This window comes from Podarcis tiliguerta, assembly GCF_965153285.1.
Source record: "Podarcis tiliguerta genome assembly, chromosome: 16".
Classification (NCBI taxonomy): domain Eukaryota; kingdom Metazoa; phylum Chordata; class Lepidosauria; order Squamata; family Lacertidae; genus Podarcis; species Podarcis tiliguerta.
This window is the reverse complement of record NC_139549.1, coordinates 10755007-10779633: the sequence shown is the minus strand read 5'-3', so window position 1 is coordinate 10779633 and position 24627 is coordinate 10755007. Positions and strand designations below refer to the sequence as shown.

Genomic DNA, 24627 nt, shown 5'->3' with positions numbered 1-24627 from the left:
CTGACTGGCAGCCACCTCTCCAAGGTCTCTGGTAGGCAACCAAGGTTATTTGAACCGGAGATGCCAAAGACTGAACCTGAGACCTTCTGCATGCAGAATGCATACTCTGCCCCTGAATGATGCATACTCACTGCATAATTTTTCTCCTGCCATACTTGCTGCTGGTCTGCTGACCTTTCCTGGTTTCTTCCCCCCTCCCCCCACCTTTCCAGCTTTTCTGAGACAACAACAGAGTCCCCTCCTCCTGATGAGGCGATAGTGAAGCCGCGAGAGCTGGAGAATGTTGAGCAGCCTCTGACTTCCCTTGTGCAGCGTGAGAAGAAAGCTCCGCGCCCCCCAAAGAAGAAATATCAGAAGGCAGGGCTCTACTCTGATGTGTACAAAACCACCGAGTAAGTCGGACCTGCTGAAATGTCATAGCCTGCTAGGTCAGTCCATTACCTCCCCCTGAATTAGGACGCTTGGAACCATAAAAATTGAAAATGCAGGCCTGCAATGACACTGCAGACCTTCCCAGGTAACCCTGGTCTGAGAGAGACCTCTAGAAGTCTTGGCCGTGTTGCTCAGTTGCCATCCTTGAAGGAGCTCAAAGTTATAAAGCGCATGAATTTATTTATTTTTTAAATTACATCTACATTTTAAAACTTTCTTTTCTTTTCTTTTTTAGCAATAACAATCTCCCCAGCTACCCTTCTCTGCCCTTTCAGGTCAAAGATTAGATGGAAAGAAAGGGAAGATAGTTGTGGAGATAAAAGCAAATTGGTGCAGGGGTTGGGGAGCATTTAGCTCCGGGATTGGAAACTTTTGTGAGCACATCTGGAATGCTGAGAGTGCCTTGGATCCATATTTTTCTACCATGTTATTAATGGAAATCACTGGCACTTTTGGGGCCATTTTGCCCAGGGTGCCTCACTCTGAGCAAAGACCCCTGTGGCCCTTTCTCAAAGTGTCACAGGAGGAGGAAAGCCATGCAGAGGCATTGGCAAGGCAAGGCTTCTGTGGATATCTGGTAGTGGTGGGGGAGGCATGTTTGAGTGCCAGTTTGCTGTGACTTCCACTGAGACAGTTGTCTCAATTTGCCTTATGGTTGGGCAGGACCTGCTTTCACTGCCCTAGAAGACTCATTGCATTCAGAAGCTCAGTTATATAAACTAGGTGGCAAATGGCTCCTTAAACCAAGTTTACAGTTGCCAAAACAGAATGTCTAGTTGCAATTTTGGGTCAAGACCCTGCTAAAGTCTTATTTTTCAAACTATGGACTGGCTGGGATTGAATCTCAGCTAAATATCTGGCTAGTTCAGTGGACAACCTTGAGGTAGGTTAAGAGCTTTGAGAACTTAAAGAAGAAAAGTCACTTGATCCAGGGACAGTCCACATATTTATTGGCCTATTATATGACCTCTTTTTCTTAATGGTGACTGTTCCTGCTCGGTCTGGTTCCAGAAATTCGTTTTGATTGTGCAGATAATATATAACCGATAGAATTCTACAGGGTGGGATGAATTTCTACAGGGTAGTGTGTGAAAACAGTTCACATCCAATGATCCCCAGGCATGCACCTCCAGATGGTGGAGATCTCAAGTATTATCCTGGTGCCTAGGCATCTTCACTTGATCACAAGTGGTCAAAACCAGGTGCAAAATTCGCCCAGTGCCTGGCTAATTTCAGATACTGCCCCTGAGTGTCCCACTTTAGCAAACATAATGCTGCATTCTGATCCATTGAGAAAATGAGAGTGGGGTGTGGTTGTAGCATGCGGAAGAAGAATTTCACAAGGCCACAGGGACAGTCCTGATCTTCTGACCGTGTAGCTTCATGTGCTCATCCTGGCCAGATGGCAAACTGATGTTGAGCTGGTTAGTCCAGAGAGAGACTAAAGGGGAAGCCCCTCTTTATTGTTCTCTTGAGGCAGGTTTTGGGAATTATCTGCTTCTAAACAATGACATTGTTGCAATGACCACTGGTGCTGGAGGAGACTCTTGAGAGTCCCATGGATTGCAAGAAGATCAAACGCATCCATTCTTAAGGAAATCAGCCCTGAGTGCTCACTGGAAGGACAGATCCTGAAGCTGAGGCTCCAATACTTTGGCCACCTCATGAGAAGAGAGCTGGAAAAGACCCTGATGTTGGGAAAGATGGAGGGCACAAGGAGAAGGGGACGACAGAGGACGAGGTGGTTAGACAGTGTTCTCGAAGCTACAAACATGAATCTGACCAAACTGCGGGTGGCAGTGGAAGACAGAAGTGCCTGGCGTGCTCTGGTCCATGGGGCCACGAAGAGTCGGACACGACTGAACGACTAAACAACAACAACAAAACAATGACATAAAGGGGCACTCAGAAAGTGGAGTACCTTCCTCTCAGTCCTATTTAACCGGTTTCCCGAACAGCGCATAGCAGTGCAGCCCCGTTGAGTGACTGATTTGCCCAAGGTCCCATTTTCAGGAGGAAGTGGGCTGAGGCCCAGTGGCAGATCCTGTTGCCGCCGGGTGTGTGCTTGTAACATACTTTGATAACATAGGGAAACCATTAGAATATGATTCACATCAGGTTGGCACGTTTGGACCCCACCATCCCCGCAACATGAGTTGCTGTAGTTTTCATACACCAATTGGCACAAACCTTGGTTTTTTTGAGCCTGCATTAGCCCAAGGGAGACAGCCAGTGCAGGCATGCCGTCGCTCTGGGATGCAATCTGATGCAACTTTTCGTCTCCTCTCTGGAGCCCACACGCAAAATTCCTGAATGGTAGCCAAGTTAAAGAATACTTTGCTCACAAGATGTGTGACTCATCAGCATTTCCTTTCCTTTCCTTTTTTGTTTAAAGGACGGATTGGAAGCATCTCCTCTTAAGACCAGGGAGCGGCTTACTCTCCTGAGAACCCTTTTGGCAGCTCTGTTTGCTCTCATAAATTGCTTTTCCCCAAGTGAGGAAGAATTTTGCCACTTGGCCTCTGATTGTTCTTTGGCGATGGCAGAGTTTTCAGGGAGAAAGGTGTTCCGTGGGAAGTGAACTGAGTCTGGGATGAATTGTTTCTGCAAAAGTAAAAACACAGGGAGGTTTTAGCAGTGCATTAACCCGAAAACATATTCTCCCTTTGTGAAAGATATGCAAATTGGAAATTCCTCAGGGTTGCATTAAAAGGAAAAACAAACCAAAAACCACACACTTTGAAATCACATCTCTTTAAAAAAGATCCTAACATTGAAATGACACATTATAGACACAGACATTCACAGAAATAAAAATGCCAAATGTTTATCAGTCAGCCTTCTGTTTCCAAAGGCAACTATGTCAGCATTTCACAAACACTTGAGCAGAATTCTGATATTTGAAATGCAAAGCACTGTATTTTTAAGTTATTGATGAGGATAAGTCTCATCAACATGATATTTATGGCTCCTGATGAAGACTGAGTGCTGGGGAAGCTCTCTTTTCTTCGGTAAAATGAGCAAACCTAAGGCAGGCGCTTTCCATGTGTTCACTTAACACTGATATGTTGGAGGTATCCCCAGCATTTATAGGTAGGGCTGGGAGAGACCCCTGCCTGACACCCTGGACAGCCTCTACCGATCAGTATAAGAGACAGTGCTGAGCTATTTGGACCAGTGGGTCTGTATTATCTGGATAAGGCAGCTTCCCATGAGATAGACCTCAGCCACAAATAGCATCACAAACGCAGACCAGAAATGCTGTTCAGTGGGGATAATTGCGGGGTGGGGGGTGGAAACAGGCCTCTTTGCTCGAAAGTAAGGCTGTTGTGTAGATAAAGAAATATTGCTTCATTGATTTTATTTGGTTATCAGATTTATTACCTGCCATTCACATTAAGATCACAGGGCGGGCTTTCAATGGCACAAATAATGCAATTCAAAACCAAATAAAAACCTGATAAATTAACAATTTGTAGGTAGATAACAGAAATACTTTTCAGCTGTCAAAGGCCAGGATAAAGAGAGATGTCTTCAGCATGCAATAAAGCAGAATAACGATGACACTAGATGTAGCTCTACAAGGAGGGAATTCTGTGGTTTTGGCGCTGCCACAGAGAATGCTCTCTTGCTGGCTGCCAGCCTCTGACTCTGGGAAGATGGCAGGGCAACTGTGAGGGCTCCCTTCTGCTGATGTTAATGGCTGGGAAGATCTGCAGGAAAGGAGGTGGTCTCTCATATATTTGAGACCTTAAGTCAGTCTTGTCTGTGAACACCTTGAATTGGGCTTTGAAATGAACAGGCAACCAGCAACTGCTGCTTTAAAACAGGAGTTCTAGATGGCACCCCAGCCTGTAACTTGGCTGCTGCATTCTGGACCACGGGACAGCCCCTCGTAGAGCACATTACAATAATCCAGAGGCTGGAGTACATTGGCCCAAGTCAACCTGTCCAAAGCAGGCTGCAGCTGGTAAGCTAGCTGGACTCACTTGCAGCCACCAAGACCACCCAGCCCTTGAATGTCAAAGTTGGGTTCCAGAAGTACCCCAGTTCTCTGCACCCGCTCCTTCCAAGAGAGTGCAACCCCGTCCAGAGTGGGGCTGCGAGTTTTAATCTACCAATCAGCAAATTTGTGGAGAGCTAATAATTAAATGATTTTTCTGAAGGGGGGAAATGTGCACATGTGCCACACCAGCCACTGGTCTCAGGAGAAGTCCTAAGAGAGGGTGGTGTCTTGCCACTGGAGAGTTTTGCAAGTACAGTCGCACCTTGGAAGTTGAATGGAATCCGTTCTGGAAGTCCATTCGACTTCCAAAACGTTCGGAAACCAAAGCTCGGCTTCTGATTGGCTGCAGGAAGGTCCTGCAGCCAATTGGAAGCCCTGTCGGGACATTCGGATTCCAATGTTTGCAAACTGGAACACTTACTTCTGGGTCTGCGGTGCTCGGGAGCCAAAATGTCCAAGTACCAAGGCGTTCAGGATCCAAGCTACAACTGTACTTCTGTTAAAAACTGCGTTTTTGTGTCCTCTGAAAAGCGTTGTCGTCTATTAAACCTTGAGTCCCTCCTTAAAAGCTGGGTTTTTTTCAGACTGTTGGAACTTCATAAACGGTTTTGCTTGCTGTGCAAGAGGGCTGAAAAAGCTGCCGTGGGTGGGGGTGACCTCCATCCCAGTCGGACAGAGGTTGTGATGGTGCAAAATGGGGCCCTGACCCCTCTCAGGACGTCCAGAGCGATGTAACCCCCTTGGCCCTACCGGTGTTTGCTGCTTGTTTGGGGTTGTGCTGGAGACGTTTTGGGCCTGCACACCTAATTATAACAATGGTACAGTACCCTCTTGTGGCAGTACAGTTTGCTGCTGCGCTGGCGGTATAGAGGCTTGTTGAAAGTAGGTCAGCAGAGGGCAGTTCTATCAGCCAGTATGTGCTGCACACACTGAAAATAAATTAAGAGCTTTAGGACCACTCCTAATTTGCAGGTTTTAGTTACATGCGGCTGGCTAAATCTGCAGGCTTTTTATTGTGAACGTGCCAGGTTGAAGTTAGTGGATGTAGTGCCCTGTGGCTGTACAGTATTACCATTCAGAGAGTGTTTCTTTAATAGATTATGAACCTGACAATGGAATGTCGAGGTTAGGCTTGGATTATTTTAATGTCAGTTTGCTCCTCTTTCCTCTACGAAAATGACCTTTGCACATTTCTCTGTAATCATTAGCACTGGAAGCTTGTGATACTTTGAGGGTTTTGTTGTTGTTATTTTAAAAAAGAGAGAAATTCTCATCAGCTGCAGAGAGGTATCGCTGCTCTAAGTTCCAGTCCAGCTACTAAGCTCCCTTTAGCCATGTCAACTCATTTATGACGATGGTCGCGTTTTGAGCTATTGCTTTGGGTTGTAGCAGAACGGCACTGTTCCACAAGCATTTAAACCCCTTCACCAAAATTGAGCTGTCTTTGGAGGGAGTCTTGAGATTGCTCAGCAGTAGTACCCTCTTACCCCTGCCTGAGAGAATAGCTTACCTATAGCCAGTTGTGGCTGGTGCCCATTGGGACTGGTGGGGAGGAAGGCAAGTGCCCAGCAGGTGGTGGAACCAGTGCCAATGACAGGCAGAACCAGCTAACTGTGTAGCCTTGTCCCCATCCGCCTCCCTGCTTAGTTCTGTGGGGCAACACTGAGTCTAAGGAGGAGGAAGCTGACAGGCATTGCCACCCACTGATTGTAAGGAAGAAGGCAAGGCCAGGTGGGGGGGATAGCTGAGGTCAGACCGCAGTTGGTGTGACAGTGCCCCCATTCACCTTAATGGACCAGCCTCTGCTGCCTAAAGCCGCAAACGGAATTCAAAACAGAGGGAAGATTCCAAGCGGAGATTTGCGGCTCACAGGTCACGCTCTCCCCTGTTGTGCTATGTTGCCTCTGGAATGTGGTGAAGGGTGCAGACCCCGGTGACACAGCACGGTCTTTTACGATCACTCACTTGGTTCTTCTCTCTTTCATCCCCAGCCCCAAAAGCCGACTGATCCAGTTAAAGAAGGAAAAATTGGAGTACACTCCTGGGGAGCACGAGTACGGATTGTTCCCGGCACCTATCCACGTGGGTGAGTGGGTTCTGTGTGCATGCTTTGAATGGGCCCTGCATGCGTCCTCTCAGCCAGAGGAAGTGAATGGCCCCCAGGTTATCATTTGGGTACTTGCGGGGCAGGGGGTGGGTGCCTGAATCGACCCCCAAAGGAGGAAATTCCTAGTATGGGTTCAAGATCCTTGTTTCTGGGCCAACAGAGAGCCACTCATTTGGGGAGGGAGGTCGTGAAACCCTCCTCTAAAATGCTGTATGTCATGTGCAGTTGAGAGGGATTTTAGAGGCTGCATTTACTTTCCTGGCTTGTCACTTTAAAGTCCTAGGGGTGCACCACTTTGCTTTCTTGGGAACAGTGCAAGCCCATACTAGTCCAATATTTGTGTGCTTAGATTTGTGCTGGAAATAGGATTGACAGTTGTACCATGCGCTGTGGAGTTCAGCTTTCCCACCCCACTCCTGGTCTGCCGCAAGACGGTGGCTGAAGTTGCCTTGCACTTTTCAAAGCTTGCTTTGCAGGCATGACAGCTGAAACTTGGGGACATTTTGCACTGTAGTGGTGATCTTTTTGTTTTCCAATGCATGTCTTATCAATAAAAAAATTCACTGTGGTGCGAACAAATTTTTATTCTTAAAGTGTGGCCCAGAGAAAAAAGTTTGAGAACCACTTCTATAGCAGGGTAGCTGTGCTAGTCTGTAAAAGTGAAAAGGCAGAAAGTTCAAGCATCTCGCTTGTTTGTGCAGAGACTGGAGGAGAAAGGTTTATTTAGTCCCTTTAACTTGAGCAGCCTTGTTAGTGATCCAGCTTGAGCGTATTCCAACCCCAGGGACCATTTTTTTCCTTATTTAAGGGTTGAGACTTGTTTGTGCCTTGGGCTTGCGCTCCTTCCCCGCCCCGCCCCCCCAATCCCTCGCCAGGTCACGGCCCTCCAGTTTATTTGCGCCAGGAGACACAAACAAACATGTCCTATTAAGATAAGGCAGCTTTAATGACTCTGCCTGGCGTAAAGGCAGAGCAGTCTCGCCTCCCCAATCATGTTAGGAGGATTATTTCTCTGCTGGGCTAACTCCTTGTCTGGGTGCCTCCTTTTATTGAGGTGGGGGGGGGGGGAAGAGAGAGAGAGAGAGAGCGCACTCCCTACTCTCTGGGCTGGCTGCCAGGCCCTTGAAAGAGCCTTTTGTTTTAGCCAGTGAGGTCATAGAAGTGAAAACAGATTCCCAGTGGACTTTGCTGCTTCCTGGAACTCGCCAAGCACAACTTGAGGCTTTGAAAAATAAGAACAAATTTTAAGAGCAAGTTGTAAAGACAACATGACAGCTGCTCTTCTCTCCCCACCAGCCCACCCCAGCTCCCACACAAAAAAAATAGTTTTTCAGAAGTGAGAAGAGATGCCTGCAGCATCACAGGAAAACCAAGGCCAGGGGCACCCTGCTGACCCCTCTGGGCTTTGCTTGCCTCCCTTTGCTCCCCTTTGCTGTTGCATCCTAACAGAGGGTGAAAGGTGGCTCTCTCTTCTTTTAAGGCTTAGCAGTTTGTTTTTGTTTGAGCTCATTTGCCCTGCTTATCTTGGCATGGTTCAAACACCGTGAAACTCCTTGCCACCTAATGCCTGCTCAGACAAGCTTACATGTGTCTGTTGTCTCGAAAACATTCAGGTTACAGCTCTGGTGAACCTTCAGAGGAGGAAGCTGGGTAGCTCAGTTGGTTGGAGCGTGGAACTGATGAATGCCAAGGTTGCAGGTTTGGTCCCCGTAAGGAACAGCTGCATATTCCTGCAGTGCAGGGGGCTGGGCCAGATGATCCTCAGGGTCCCTTCCAACTCTATGATTCTAAGTTAGGAGCTGTAATCTCTGTTATCTTTGAAGGTGGGTTGTCTGGGACTTTGAGGTCTGAGCTGAGAATGTCCTGGTTGGGAACTAAGGCTGTGTGCACAGCATACATTTAAAGCACATTCCCCTCCACCTCAAAGAATCCTGGGAACTTAGTTTGTTAAGGGTGCTGTGGATTGTAAACTACGGTTCCCAGGATTATTTTGCTGGGAGGGAGGGAGAATGTGCTTTAAATCACAGAATTGTTGAGCTGGAAGAGACCCCAAGTGTTCTCTCGTCACAACCACCTGCAATGCAGTCATCACAGCTCAATAATCCTTGACAGATGATCATCCAAGCTTTGTTTAAAAACCTCCAGTGGAGGAGACTCCACCACCTTCAGAGGTAGTCAGTTCCACTGTTGAGCAGCTCTTACCCTCAGAATCTCCTTTCAGGACATTTGAATCCATTGGTTTGTGTCTTACCTTCTGGAGCAGCAGAAAACAAGCTTGCTCCATCTTCTGTGTGACAGCCTTTCAGATATTTGAAAATGACTATCATGTCACCTCTCAGCCTTCTCTTCTCTAGCCTAAACGTGCCCAACTCCCTCAACCATTCCTTAGAAAGCTTGTTTTCCATATCTCTTATCATCTTGGTCGCCCTCCTCTGCACACCTTCCAGCTTGTCAATATCCTTGAGCTGTGGTGCCTGGAACCAGACACAGCAGTGTTGAGCACAGCCTACCAGGGGTCAGCAAACTTTTTCAGCAGGGGGCTGGTCCACTGTCCCTCAGACCTTGTGGGGGGACTGTATTTTGACAAAATAAATGAATGAATTCTTATGCCCCACAAATAACCCAGAGATGCATTTTAAATAAAAGCACACATTCTACTCATGTAAAAACATGCTGCTTTCCGGACTGTCCGCGGGCTGGATTTAGAAGGATTGGGCTGGATCCGGCCCCCGGGCCTTAGTTTGCCTACCCATAGCCTAAGCTTTCCCAGTTCAGGATAGTGTCTCTGCAACTTTCAGGACTCTCTTCAGGGACAGCGGGCGGCATGAAGTCTCTGTATCTGCCAGGCTTGTTATAAATAACTAGGGGTCGGGCCTCCGGTCTTGTCTGATCAATACAGTGCATCATATTATTTTCCCTGGCTTTGCGTGCATTCAGTTCAAGTGCCACTTTCTGGCAAGCAGCCTCTGGAAACGTGGGCTGGAGCAGTGGAGCACCCTCTCCAGGTCTTAGATTGCGAGATGGCTGCTCATAGCCCTGTCATTGCTGAACAAAGTGCATTTGCTCAGCCTGCAGGAATGTGGACGCTGGTTCTCAGTCCAGGGCTCAGCTGCTCACAAAACGGCACCTTGGTCTGTAAGAAGCCAGCATGGGCCATAGAAGAAGATCAGCTCTGTGGAAAACTAACTCTCTGTGCTGTTGTGATGTTGTTCTGTCTAGTTTAGAAGCAGGCGTGGATATCCTCTTGCCCTCCAGATGTTGCTAAGCTACAACTCCCATCAGCCTTCGTATGCATGGGCAAGAATGTTGGGAGTTGTAGTTCAGCAACATCAGGACAGCCAAAGGTCCCCACATATACTTTAGGGGGAAGATGGCTGCAGAAAGGGCATGATAGAGTAGGGCTGAGGAACTTGTGGTCCTCTAGACATTTATGGACTCCAGTTCCCATCCGTGCCAGCTAGCGGGTCCAGTGGCCCAGGGACGATGGGAGTTGTTGGCCCCTCAGCATCTTGGAGGGCTGCAGGTTCCCCAGCCCTACAATTAGAGCTTTACAAAACTGCACAAGGCAAAGGGAGAACTTTGTCTTCCCTTCTCTCACATATAGTACCTGTTCTTTAGGGTTCCCCAGCAAACCCCACAGGGGAAAAGTGCTTATTGACATTGATGTATAGACTTGGCTGCTGCCAGAGATAGCGATGGCTCCCCACTTAAATTGAAAAGGTGGAATAGGGAAAACTGCAGAGATGGAGAATGCACCCCCCCCCCCCGAACTGCTAGCTGGGCTGTTTTTCTGAGTACATGGGTCCTTGCAAAGGATTATAAAAATCCACAGGGATAGGCTTATCGGTGGCCATTTGTCACCAGGGCTAAAAAAGCATCCACATTCAGAGACAGCCCCACCATATCTGAATAGCCATTGGCTAAGGGACAGGAGGGACGCGGGTGGCGCTGTGGGTTAAACCACAGAGCCTAGGACTTGCCGATCAGAAGGTGGGCGGTTCGAATCCCCACGACGGGGTGAGCTCCCGTTGCTTGGTCCCTGCTTCTGCCCACCTAGCAGTTTGAAAGCACGTCAGAGTGCAAGTAGATAAATAGGTACCGCTCCGGCGGGAAGGTAAACGGCATTTCCGTGCACTGCTCTGGTTCGCCAGAAGCGGCTTAGTCATGCTGACCACATGACCCGGAAACTGTACGCCGGCTCCCTCGGCCAATAAAGCGAGATGAGCGCCGCAACCCCAGAGTCGGCCACGACTGGACCTAATGGTCAGGGGTCCCTTTACCTTTAAGGGACAGGAGAGGACTGTTGCCTTGATGCCCTGCGCTTTCCCAGAGGCATCTGGTAGGTCACTGTGTGAGGGAGGATGCCGAAGCAGGTAGTCCCGTGGTCTGATCCAGCCAGGGCCGTTCCGTTCTTCCACTTTTCCTCTTCATTTCAACTAAGAGCTGCAACGGGACGAACTTCACTGGTGCATTTTACACCTGGTTAATTAGTATGTGTGGCAGGGACCTTCGTATTTTCTGCCTCAGTCGTCAAGACGTCTTTGGTCTGCTTCTGCCAGTCAACCTCTGTTCATGGTGCGTGTGTTTAGGAAAGAATAAATGCATGACTTTTGTATTTCTTCTTCCCTCCCCCTCCCCCCACTGCAGGGAAATACCTACGCCAAAAGCGAATAGACTTCCAGTTGCCTTATGACATTCTTTGGCAGTGGAAACATAATCAGGTAGGGGACTATCTTTTTTTTAAAAGTCACATCCTTCCAAGGCTGCATTCCAAGATGCTTGAGGAGAATCAAATGGCTTCTGCTGCTGCTGCTGCTGCTGCTACACTGAGACTAGCTGTGCATTCAGGAGTCTTTTGCTGATGTTGCAGCTGAGGGAGGAGGCTGGGTGGGTGGGAATCCTTGAATATATATTTAATGCAGACAATTTCCATTGCCTCCCTCCATCCTTCTTCGCCTGCACACACACATACACACACACACACAGAGCGCTGCTTTCAAACTAGCAGCATTTTTGCTTCTCAGAAAGCGTCCACCCTTAATCCTACCGGGGACTCTTATTCTGATAGCGCTTGCCTGCTTCTGCTTCTGGGATCTTGTGTTGTTTTTTTGACACGCCTCTGGAGAATTCAGATGTTCTGCCAGCAGCGCTGAAAAATTTCAGGCCTTATTTTTCTTGGACCCAGTCCCGAGCAAAGAGAGTAGAGGTTTGGTTTATTTTTGTTATTGTTGTTGTTATTATTATTATTATTATTATTATTCCAATTAGAAGCTGATGTTTGGGGGTCAGAAGGAACGCACTGAATAGCCCGCCTTGCGTTCTTTCCAAAGAGCTCCCTCATCTGCCCATGGGCTAGGCTAAAAATAGGTTGGTGTTCCTTCTGACAAAAGGTTTCCACCAGAGGTTTTGCAGTGGGATTTTGTCTAGCCTCTGCTCTTACTCCAGATCGGTGGACTTCAGTGGGCCTAAACCAGGCTTCCTCAACCTCGGCCCTCCAGATGTTTTGAGACTACAATTCCCAGCATCCCTGACCACTGGTCCTGCTAGCTAGGGATCATGGGAGTTGTAGTCCAAAAACTGCTGTAGAGACCCAAGTTTGGGAAAACCCTGGGCTAGCCTTCCTTCCCTGCCCCCCTGGCTCCAGCTATGCCTACTCCTTGATAGCCCAAGTAAGGTTGGGGCCGAGCACTCATACCCGCACCCCAACCCTTTCAGCTTAGCTAGGGATCATGGGAGTTGTAGGCCAAAAACATCTGGAGGGCCGAGGTTGAGGAAGCCTGGCCTAAACCCAAGACCCACCTTTGACTCACAACCTGCAGCATGGGACCCACTTTCACATTTCCACTTTTGATTTATATATAATAATGCTTATGCACATTATTAATCCTAAAATGGCGATGCACTGAGAAGCATACCTCAGCATTACTACTAAATGAAAAGCAGCGCTCCAGCTCAGGGTTCCAGCCAGCCCTGCCCTCTCCCACTGGGCTCCACACCTGCATGGTGGGATTAATAACACCAGCTTCCCTTTGAGGACTATTTTTAGGATTACTGCGGATTAGTGGATGTGCAGCACTTTGAAATCCAGGGCTGCGTACACACCCCGTGCACTTGAAAGCACATGGCTCTCTCCCACAAAGAATACCAAGAACTGTAGTTTGTTGAGGGTGCTGGGAATTTTAGCTTGGAGTAAACTGCAGTTCCCAGGATTCCATGTACTGGGCTGTATGTATGCAGTCCAGAAGGGACAATGTGTGTTATAATTAAGCATCTGCTTTTTCCTCTTGCCCACTTTATTTAGCAATATGCTATAGAAACAAGGAATTGTTCCCACCCACCCTATTCTGTTCAGTGATTCAGCCCCCTCTCTAAAAATATATATATATTTACTAATTGCAAAGCTTGCATGGTTTACTGTTTACATTTCCTCATTTCACATTCCTAACACGTCACGGGGAAACTCCATAATGAGATCTACAGGCGTCTTTAAGTATTGTCAAAAGGGTGCAGATAGTACCTGGTTCCAAGCACGTCTGTCTCTGACAAAACTGGTTTTGGATTCTGCTTCTTCTTTTTGAGAGGGAATTATGTCTTTGCCCCAAAATAGGCCATGCTGATTTTAGTCAAGAAGCTGCATATTTGTTGGATTCTTTGATATGGCGCTCGAAATGAGTATAAGCCTCTGTCTATTTTTTTGCTGAACTGCTCCAGGGGTGCTTTATACTAGAGAAAGCCTTCCCCATATAGACAAAGCTGCAAGTGGACACTCTGGGACCACCTGGTCCTGCAACATTTCTGAAACTGAAGTTAGGATAGAGCTGGTTGCTCTCTTGGATTGGGGAGCCCTACTGTTAAAAGGGGGAAATGAACATTGTGGCTTGGGTCCAAAGATCCTCTTCAGTTGGCATTAAAGTCTGTTCCACTCCCGTAGCTCATGGGGGAGCATTCAGAATCCTGGCATCTCCAGGGAGGGCTGCTTGGGGAGCTGCTGTCAGTCAGTGTCTAGATGGACCCTGTGGTCTGACTCAGTACAGTGGTACCTTGGTACTCGAATGGCTTGGCTACTGATCGGCTCCCAAACACCGCAAACCCAGAAGTAAGTGTTGCTGTTTGCAAACGTTTTTTGGAAGCTGAATGTCCAACACGGCTTCCGCTTGAGTGCAGGAAGCTCCCGCAGCCAATCGGAAGCCACACCTTGGTTTTTTAATAGTTTCGGGAGTCAAACGGACTCCCAGAGTGGATTAAGTTTGAGAACCAAGGTACCACTGTATAAGGCAGTTTCCTATGTTCCTAGAAGGGCTGCCTCTGAGCATTGCCCCAAAACCGATGGCAACCCAAAGAAGCTCTTCCACCTGTGCAAACATAATTTTATTTGTAGACCACCTTTCCGCAGTTCAAACCATGTTCAAGGCGGCTTACAACATGCAAAAAATGCATGACTACAACATAACAAAAGTGGTCATAAGCAATAAATAAAACGTTAAAAAAATGCACAACCAAACTTTATGGTTTCCACGTGAATCACAACAAGATCTAAAATAAAGAAACAAAAGAACAACAGCAACATCTCTCTCTGCAACAGCAACACCCCAGCTCAAGAGTCTGCTCAGCAGTCTCAGCTTTTTGTAGCTGGAGTCAGCCAGGGCTCTCCCCTCCCAGGCCTGGTGGAAAAGGCCTGCCAGGCAGGGAGCATGTCTTCCAGGACTCACAGCCAAGATGTTCTCACATGCCCTTTTCAACATCATCTTAATGGCCCCCTGGATTCTATGGGCCACACCTTTGTATCTTCTGTTTTCCATCACAAGTGTAACACACTGAACTGTGGCACTGAACTGCATGAGGTTTTAGAACAGCACTAAGAAACGTTCTCCTTCCCCTCATGGCTCTTTGGATCCAGGCCAATAAATGTTTTCGTTTTTAAAAAACAAAAAAATAAGATCAAAACCTTTCTCTGGTGCTCTTATAACAAAGGCTTTTCTTCATTAGGCTCTGTCAGGCATAAATCAAACCTTCCTTTCTGGGGGAAAATGCAAATTTTTATTCTGCTGTTGTCTTGCAAAGCGATAAAGAACACTTATTTCTTTTCTTTCCAGTTGTATAAAAAGCCAGACGTCCCGCTTTATAAAAAAATCCGTTCTAGTAAGTAGCTTTGTGTTTATATAGCCCTGGTTTTATGGTTTCCTCAATTGTGGAGCCTTGCCAGCCTTTTATCTCCACTTGACCGCACCCTCTTTGACCTCCTGGCAGTAGCCCCGCTCCTAGGCTGCCGCCTTTTACTCTTTTCTCTACGGACTGAGGTCAACGGGGTGGGCGAGCCGGGAGAGAGGTTTGTAGACTGGGAGGAGCTCTGTTTCAGAAGTTGATAGATCCTTTTCACTCCTCCTTTCCCTCTGCAGACGTCTATGTGGATGTGAAGCCTCTTTCTGGTTACGAGGCCACGACCTGCAACTGCAAGAAGGCAGAGGATGGCAACAGAAACGGCTGTTTGGATGACTGCTTGAACAGGTGAGTTGCAGGGCCGCAACATAATTAATGCTGCAACCGAAGACATGTCCGTGTGCACACACAGAATCACTGGAAATTAAGAGACCTTCTTCTCACAAGTAGCAAGGTGAGGCAGCATCATGCACTGGGTGCACTATTTTCAGACTTCAGGGCCCTACATAAAAAGCCCTGGGTGTCCAAACCCTCACTTCAGCCTTAACTTACACACTGCTAAGCCCTACTCACAGTAGAATCATTGAGATTAATGGGCAGGTTTAATTTAGGTCCATTAATTTAAGCTGGGAACATTTTTCAGTTGGATACAAAACTGCATACAGTGGTGCCCCGCAAGACGAATGCCTCGCAAGACGGAAAACCCGCTAGACGAAAGGGTTTTCCGTTTTGGAGGTGCTTCGCAGGACGAATTTGTCTATGGGCTTGCTTCGCAAGACGAAAATGTCTTGCGATTCCTGGGGTTTTTTTTTCGCTCCCCACCCCCTTTTTCTAAGGCACTAAGCTGCTAATAGCCTTTTAGCAGCTAATCCGCTAATCCCTTAAGCCTTTAATAGCCGCTAAACCGCTAATAGCGCTAATCCGCTAATCCGCTAATGGGCTTGCTTCGCAAGACGAAAAAACCGCTAGACGAAGAGACTCACGGAACGGATTCTTTTCGTCTTGCAAGGCACCACTGTACCTGGCAGGGTTTTGTTTGAATGCAGTCCTCGTCCTCCTCCTCCTCCTCCTCCTCCTCCTCCTCCTCCTTATTTATTATTTTTATGCCACCCATCTGATTGGGTTTTATAATTTCCAAAAAATCATAAAACCACCGCAAAACATCACACAGCAAAAACTTCCCTACACAGGGCTGCCTAACCTACCTTGCAGAGTTGTTGTTAGGGAAATATGGGTAGCAGAGAACCATATGTACGGCGCTGAGCTAGTTGGAAGGGAGCGTGGATAAAAACGGTTTTTTAAATAAACCCTGAAAACGAGCCTCAAGGTTTGTCGGAAAGGCGGCCCCGATGTTCCTGATGTTTCCCTGCGCCCGCGCTGACATGCCAGCCTGCCCTCCCTCCCTCTGCTTTCAGGATGATCTTCGCCGAGTGCTCCCCCAACACCTGCCCCTGCGGGGAGCAGTGCTGCAACCAGCGGATCCAGAGGCATGAGTGGGTGCAGTGCTTGGAGCGCTTCCGGGCCGAGGAGAAGGGCTGGGGCATCCGCACAAAAGAGCCCCTGAAAGCTGGGCAGTTCATCATCGAGTACCTGGGAGAAGTGGTCAGCGAGCAGGAGTTCAGGTAAGCCGTGGGCAACGCGGCGGGTGGAGGAGAAGCGTTGGTGGCACAGCCCTTGTTCAGAAGAGCAAGAGGACGGGGAGTATTTCACCAGCTGCGCTGTCCCACGTTGTTCTTTAGGAACCGGATGATTGAGCAGTACCACAACCACAGCGATCACTATTGCCTCAACCTCGACAGCGGGATGGTGATTGACAGCTATCGCATGGGCAACGAGGCGCGCTTCATCAACCACAGCTGCAACCCAAACTGTGAGATGCAGAAATGGTAAGAGCTTCCAGAGGGGGTCGCCTTGCTAGTTTTCATTGCTTTTGCTATGGCAACAACGGAGCCTTTTAGTACCTTTATAAAACTGATGGCCTACGCTTGTGTCCAGTCCCTAGGTGTGTGCATCCGTGTGTACAGTACTTGGTTTATTTTAAAGTGCTGCACACAGAACCCTAAAAGAACAGTGTCTGCCTGAAGGTTGGGGTCCCTCTTCTTTCTCCCCTGCCTCACTCTCTGCCCCAGTTCTGAGTAGAGCTGTCAACCAGTTTAGAGGGTGTAGACCAGGGGTAGGCAACCTAAGGCCCATGGGAGTCGTTTAACTGGCCCACATGCCACCCCCGAACTGAGCTGCCCTCTCGGCGAGTCCCTGCGAGCTGTGCTAAAACTGACACAGCGCAGCGACTCGCTTCTGTGGTGCCGGAAATCATGTCTGCGCAGACACCAGAAATCGTGGGGGCATGTGCTCACAATCCGGCCCACAGAGGGATCTCCGTGGAGTTAACCAGCCCAGGCGAGGTAAACCTTGCCAACCCCTGGTGTAGACGGACACCGTCTCTCATTCCAGCTGGTCATCTTAAGAACAGCTGTGTAACTTTTTAAGATCTGATGCCTGCTGCTCTGTCAGACCCAGGGAAGCCATGGTTACAAGAGAACTGAGCCACAATTCCAGCCCCTTTCCTGGAGCACCGTTTTGCGGGTGGGGGAGACATTGGTTTCCAGCTGAGGTATAATACGCTTCCAGGACCTTGGCGGTGCTGAGACAGCTGTCGTGCCTTCCTGCCCTGTCCAGAGTTGCAAGCACATCCTCTTCCCTTTCTGCCTGCAGGTCCGTCAACGGTGTCTACAGGATTGGGCTCTATGCATTGAAGGATATGCCTGCCGGCACCGAGCTGACTTACGATTACAACTTCCACTCCTTCAATGTGGAAAAGCAGGTGAGGGTTGCATCATCCCTCCCAGGAAGGCCTGGGGGAGAAGAGCACAGCCGCATTTTTAATTCCCTCGTCCCTCCTTATTGGTACAAGTTGGAGGCGCAAATGTATGAGATGCCCCGTGAGATCACTTTGATCACCTGGGAAATTCTGTTAATAATAGCGCAGCACCCTGCAGACTTTCATGAGACGCTTGCCAAAAAAGGGCCCCTCAAATTATAGCAGCCAGTATACCAAGACACCTCATTTAAGCAGATGTAGACACCCTAGATGCTCAGCTTGACATCTGCTACTGTCGCCCTGCCAGGAGCAAGCAGTATGGTGGAGTTGGGGAAGGGCAAAGGTGAGGCAGAGGTGCTCGCCCAGCAGCAGCAGCAACGGCAGAAAGCTTCTCACCTGAGAGGAGCCCCAGTTTGCCCATATGCAGAATGGGCAGGCCAAAAGCCCAGGAAATTAAGCACACCTAGCACCATAATAGGGACGCGGGTGGCGCTATGGGTTAAAGCCTCAGCGCCTAGGGCTTGCCGATCGAAAGGTCGGCGGTTCGAATCCCCGCGGCGGGGTGCGCTCCCGTTGTTCGGTCCCAGCGCCTGCCAACCTAGCAGTTCGAAAGCACTCTCGGGTGCAAGTAGATAAATAGGGACCGCTTACTAGCGGGAAGGTAAACGGCGTTCCATGTGCTGCGCTGGCTCGCCAGAGCAGCGATGTCACGCTGGCCACGTGACCCGGAAGTGTCTTCGGACAGCGCTGGCCCCCGGCCTATAGAGTGAGATGGGCGCACAACCCTAGAGTCTGTCAAGACTGGCCCGTAAGGGCAGGGGTACCTTTACCTTTTAGCACCATAATACATGCCTCTTATTTGAACACAGTAACGGGGTCTTAGCTCACAGGACAGTGGCCATGAGATCCCCGCATACACTATCCTCCATGCGTGAAGGATAGATCCACTCAGGTTGCCAAATTGAGACAGCAGCTCCAGCACAGTAAAGAGAGTAGTCATCACAAAAAAGGAGGCAGAAACACAGAGGTGCCAACAAGCCCATTCATACATTGGCCCCTGCGGTGTCCCATCGAATGGATGGGACTGTATGAGCAGGCAGTTGTTGTTGATGGGTCCTATTGGCCTGGGTTGCAAGCTTTGCCGAGGGGGCATTTTCAAGGTGGGTGTTGTCTCCTTTCTCTTCCAAGCAACTCTGCAAATGCGGCTTTGAGAAGTGCAGAGGGATCATCGGGGGCAAGAGCCAGCGCGTGAACGGCCTCCTGAGCAAAACCAACCAGCCCGTCACTGCCCAGAGGAGGCCGAGCCGGTCCAAAGAGAAGAGGAAATCCAAGCACAAGTTGAAGAAGAGGGTGAGTGTGCACAGAGCAGGAGGCAGGTGTGGGGGGCGTTTGCCACACTCCATGCCTACAGTTGCCGCTTGGGTCAGAGGGGGTGAGCGTGGTTGAGAGCTCGTATTTGGCGTGCATAGTGGGTAGCAGTGGTTTCATCTAGCGCGGGACCACTTCATGTGCTCAGTTTGTTTGACTTTTCTTTCAATAAATCTGCTTGCTACTTGTGGCAATGATCTAACGCAGGGCGGCCCAACTTTCCATACCAAGTGTGCCTCAAGAGTACTTGTGACATGGAACCCATGGGCCGCACTCTGCCTTGTCGTGTATGGAGGGCGGGAGAGAGCAATCCCAGAATTCAGTGCCCCCTCCCCAGCCCTCATGCTGCCTTCCCAAAGCTGGGTAAACACTGCACTTGGCTTTGGGGAGGTCTCTAGGACCCTGTCTGAGCCCTCACACCTCCTTCCTGAAGCCCAGGGCCTCAGTTACCTGGCTTTGGGAAGGTAGTGTGAGGACTTGGGGAGCATCAAACATTGCCGATGACCTCCAAAAGAGGCTTGAGGGCATTGGACCACCCTGATATAATCATGCAGGAACAGGGAACTTGATACTCTCTCGGGGGGGGGGGGGACCAGCGTGGTGTAGTGGTTAAGAGCGGTAGACTCATAATCTGGTGAACTGGGTTTGATTCCCCGCTCCTCCACATGCAGCTGCTGGGTGACCTTGGGCCAGTCACACTTCTCTGAAGTCTCTCAGCCCCACTCACCTCACAGAGTGTTTGTTGTGGGGGAGGAAGGGAAAGGAGAATGTTAGCCGCTTTGAGACTCCTTAAAGGGAGTGAAAGGCGGGATGTCAAATCCAAACTCCTCTTCTTCTTCTTCCCATCCACGACATCTCTTCACTCATGCTAATGTTGACCACAGTAGGGGGTCTCTCTTCCTCACCAGCTGGGATGCTTCTGTCCACCATGAATGTGATCCCCATTTCAGCAACTCTTTCAGATTTTACAAAATGGGAGTGGGATGGGATGCGCATATAACACGTGCTTCCTGTTCTGCGTGCTTCTCCACCCAGACCCAAATCAACCTCCTGTTGGTAATGAGGGAACAGCATGGACATGCCTGTTCCAATAATGGTTTTGAATGAGAGGAACAAAGTGGGGGCCCCATCTTGCTTCATGTACTTACCTTAACTTCCACCCTCCCCTCCCTTCTTTATTATAAACATTGAAGCCCTGAAAGGGAAATAATCTTCCCTGTGTTGGGCAGCTCAGCTATACACTGAGTAGGAATTTGAACCTGCCCGACCCAAGTTCAGGATTCTAACCACTGTCTTTTCGCAGTTGGCTTTCTTTGTTCTTGGATTCTCTTCTCAAGAAGGGTTTGTTTTGTTTTACAGAAGGGTCACGTTCCTGAGGAGCCCAGTGAAAGCTCAAGTACCCCGACTCGGCTGACACCGCAGCTCCAAATGAAGCCCATGTCCAACAGGGAAAGGTGAGGAAGAGGGCAGCTCCATTCCCTTGTCTCTTCCCAGCAAGTCTCCCTCCTACTTTGGGCGCAGGGGGCATGAGCTAGGTCAGGCTTCCTCAATCTCGGCCCTCCAGATGTTTTTTTTAGCCTACAACTCCCATGATCCCTAGCTAGCAGGACCAGTGGTCAGGGATGATGGGAATTGTAGTCTCAAAACATCTGGAGGGCCGAGGTTGAGGAAGCCTGAGCTAGATCTCCCCCAAAGCTTCATTTTGGCTCAGTTTATTTCATTTTGATTTAAGAAAGTTCTGCCCTCCCTTTTGAGATCAGAAAGTAAGAAGAGCCTATCATTAGAGTCTTTTCCAACTCTGAAATTCTATGATTCTGTGAAACTACCACAGGATGGTTTGCAACATAATAACATAAGCAACTTTATTTGTTAGATATTTTTTTACCCACACTTTATCGTGTGTATATATATATATATATATATATATATACAAAATATATATACCACTTGATTGTAATGATACCTTGTAAGCGGTTTACAGGAAATATTGAAATTATGAGTAAAAACAATAAATTATCAATAAAAACATTTAGAAAACTGTTAGCATCAACAGTAAACTAAAAAGAGATTGAAACACACCATCATCCACATTTAGACTTGCCCAAACAAAAATGGTTTCAGCAGGTCTCATAAGGTTCCAGGGCAGGTTACAGCAATAAAGTGCACACTTGTAAAACAAATGAAATTGTTACCACAGTAAAACAAGAAAATTGTAAAAACAAACTGAAACAGTTCCATGTATTGAAAGCAGTGCAAACATTTAAAAACAATTCCATATATAAGAACAGTTAAGATAGTCCCAGTGCAGATGCAGACTGTTTGCAAATACAGTACAAAAATATGCATGCAGTGTTCTCTCTCCCTATCTCTACATAAAAACCTGTATATATAATTTCATAATTATTGCTGATAATAATCAGTAATACATGATATCCGGTAATGCACAGTAGTACGTAATACATGATGGGCAATACTTAACAAGCAGCTGTGTGAAATTATTCACACCTCATGCCATCCCACAATTGAGAAAGCTTTAGCTGTGACTTTGCACAATGTTCTAAACCATGGTTTGCAAACAGCCGGCCAATAAGGATTTTTTTAAAAAGTGGTTTGGTGAGATGTTAGAATTGACAAACCACAGATTTGTTGCTGCCTCCCCAGAGACAACTGCATTATATAAAAGCTGAATGGGTGGGGAAATGGAAGCAGACAAGCAGGTCTAAATCATGGCTTTATTAAGATGCTCAGGCTGTGATTATGTGTTCCGAATCACGATCAGAACGAATCAGGGATTGGTAGGTCTGAGTCGAGCCTTTCTACAGAAATGGCCCAACCCTTGCTTTTAACCTGTGCCTCCCTGGCATCTGTCTGATGCTTCCCCTGCTTGGTCTCTATTCCTGACCCTTCCTCCTCCTCCTCCTCCTCCTCTTCCCATTCTGATCTCACCCCTTAGGGCAGGGATCTCTCACTACTGTGCTGTGGCGATGTGCTGCAAATATCCCGCAGCAGCCAACCTTGGAAGGTGAAGAAAGCCTTTTGTTTCAGCACCCACCTCTTCTCTTCCCCATCCCTCATCTTTATTTGTGCTTCCCCAAGGAATTTTGTGCTCAAGCATCACGTTTTCTTGGTGCGCAATTGGGAGAAGATCCGGCAGAAGCAAGAGGAGGTCAAGCACGCCAGCGACAACCTTCAGTCCGCCTCGCTATACACCCGCTGGAATGGGATGTGCCGGGATGATGGCAATATAAAATCTGGTCAGTGCCCTGTTTCAACTGGTGTGAATCTCCCAGCCTTTCTTGGTGTCTCCTGGATAAGCATTCCATGAACCTTAACCTTTCTCAAATCAGTCTTGCAAAAAGTCGCCATCCTGTCTGTCTCAGATATTTGTGACCTAATGAACCAAACTTGAACCTCCTTTTCCTAGTCGCCTAAAAGCGATTCCGCCTTGCCACAAGCAATTGGACAAGCAGTGCCCTGACCGCACTTTACCCTTTGCGCTGCATTCATCTAAAATTAGATATGCAGCAGCAGTGGCATGATATATGTAAAGCCCCCGCTCTGTACAATGAGAGTGGCCGGTTTTTAAGTCCCTCAGACATACATGTTGTTCAGGGGAGAGGAAATGGGAAGGTAGCTCAGTAGCAGATCAGGAAGTCCCAGGTTCTCTTGTTAGCTGCCTCCCGGGAGGGTTGAGAGAGACGGAAACCCTGGAGAGCCGCTGCCTGTCAGCGCGGACAAAACCAAACTAATTGGGCTGGTTGCTTCCTGTGTTCCTGCGGGCTTCGACTAAAGAGGCGTCTCTTCCTCCCCTCTCTTTTTCAGATGTCTTCATGACACAGTTCTCTGCCCTGCAGACTTCCCGCTCAGTGCGGACACGGCGGCTGGCTGCGGCCGAGGAGAACATTGAAGTGGCGCGGGCCGCACGCCTCGCGCAGATCTTCAAGGAGATCTGCGACGGGATCATCTCGTACAAAGGTGATGGCAGCCGAGGGCCAGAAGCAGGAGCTGATCGTTTGACAGGCTCCACAATCCTGTGTTGCTGGGTTTCCAGAGGGAGGAGAGCTTGAGTGTAGGATTTCAGGGGTTCAGTGATGAGTGGCTCATGGGTGAGAGCAGGAGCTACTTTGGGGGAAGGCTTTGCATCCCTGGCATCTTCAGATGGGGCTGGGAAGGACCCCGGTCTGAAAAGCTGCAGAACTGCTGCCCAGCCAGTGTCAACAGTGACACTGAGTGCGGTGGACCCAGTGGTCTGATCCTGTATTAGGCAGCTTCCCATACACTTCCTTGGCTTTTGCAGTATTTGCTCCGTTAAACTGTGGGGTGGCCAACCTCTGTCTCGCGTCCGTCACCCATGAGGACTGTCAAGTGTTCGATACACATGCTGCCAGTGGTGTAGCGTAGGGGGTGCAGGGGGGGCCGGCCGCACCGGGCGCAACATCTGGGGGGGGGGCGCTCGCACTCGCAGCTCTCTGCCCCTACCTGGCTCACTCACTCTCTCTCACTGCAGTGCTGGCTGTGCAAATCCGATCCGAGCCGCCGCCCACTGTGGAGGGGAGGGTGCCAGGCGTGCGGTGCGGTGCGGAGAGAGAGCGAGGGACTATCTGGGGGAGCGACAGTGCAGCGGGGGGGGGGCGCAAATTACTTGCCTTGCCCCGGGTGCTGACAACCCACGCTACGCCACTGCATGCTGCTCCCACCTCCTTAGTCTTGAATTGTAAAGAGCTGTAGCAGAAGGGGCTCGAGGTCTAGAAGTAGTGGACAGAATTTGAGGAAGGGGGAAAGGGAGTACACAGCAGGTGGATAAGATTCATCGGAACACCAGAAGAGCCTGGCTGCTAGATCAGACCAAAAGGCCCATCTATCTCGCCGTGGCCCCACCTGAGCCCCCAAGAAGGGCATGAACTTGAATAGCACTTGCCACAAAGGGCCCCTTCTAAGAAACTGTAAATTGCATTGCCTCTTAATTTCGGCTTGTGATGTAGCTGTGACTTAGGCACGTCAGGGTCTAAGGGGCATGTGTTTCTCTTCCACATATAGTTCCTCATAATTTCTCCTGCCAAATAACGCCCACCCACCCCAAAAACTGCCCAAGACCAACCACACTGTAAAACCCCTGTGGCAACTGCTCCGCATCCTTCTGCTTCCGTTACAGATTCCTCCAGACAGCTGCTTGCAACTCCTTTGCTGAATCTTCCCCCGAAGAAAAAGTAGGTTTTTAGCATTCTCAAAAGGGGGGGAGTGGTGGAGAATCTGTGATTTTACAAAAGAGGTTTCATGTCATTCCTCAAATACGGGCTTATCAGTAACCTTGCACATTCCCCCCTCCCCCCCCCCGCCTGGTTTAGAAACGCAGATTACTATGAGAAGATCTCCGACCCCCTTGATCTCACCACCATCGAGAAGCAGATCTTGACAGGCTACTACAAAACTGTGGAAGCTTTTGACGGCGATATGCTGAAGGTCTTCCGCAACACTGAAGTGAGTTTGCTGTTGTGTTGGGAGAGGAAGGCACTTGGTTCTAGCCGAGGGTCCCAGCTGGTCCTTTGAGAGTCGAGATGTATTTATTAATTGCCTTGCATACAATTCTCTGAAATGCTCAAGTTCTGGGCTGGAGGCCTTGCGACACCAAATAACACAGTAGAGGAAGGGCCTCGGGAGAGTGGCAGAGGAGGAGAGATGTCCTTTTTCCTTTCCACCACCCCACTCCTGAGAACCCCACCTAACCCCAGTGAACTCATA

At 48.9% G+C, this 24627-nt stretch overlaps 1 protein-coding gene across 2 annotated transcripts in view; it reads left to right on the top strand.

Annotated features, from left to right (window-relative positions):
• The window catches only part of ASH1L (ASH1 like histone lysine methyltransferase), a 77492-nt gene that overhangs the window by 39707 nt on the left and 13158 nt on the right, over positions 1 to 24627 (top strand). For both annotated transcript variants that reach the window (XM_083418460.1, XM_083418459.1), the window contains exons 6-19: positions 213 to 392; positions 6430 to 6524; positions 11193 to 11266; positions 14639 to 14684; positions 14942 to 15050; positions 16118 to 16324; positions 16442 to 16588; positions 17415 to 17523; positions 18709 to 18870; positions 20248 to 20342; positions 21985 to 22142; positions 22711 to 22863; positions 24041 to 24095; positions 24234 to 24366. In XM_083418460.1, the coding sequence (XP_083274586.1) occupies positions 213 to 392; positions 6430 to 6524; positions 11193 to 11266; positions 14639 to 14684; positions 14942 to 15050; positions 16118 to 16324; positions 16442 to 16588; positions 17415 to 17523; positions 18709 to 18870; positions 20248 to 20342; positions 21985 to 22142; positions 22711 to 22863; positions 24041 to 24095; positions 24234 to 24366 (1723 nt within the window). The remainder of the gene's footprint in view (positions 1 to 212; positions 393 to 6429; positions 6525 to 11192; positions 11267 to 14638; positions 14685 to 14941; positions 15051 to 16117; positions 16325 to 16441; positions 16589 to 17414; positions 17524 to 18708; positions 18871 to 20247; positions 20343 to 21984; positions 22143 to 22710; positions 22864 to 24040; positions 24096 to 24233; positions 24367 to 24627) is intronic.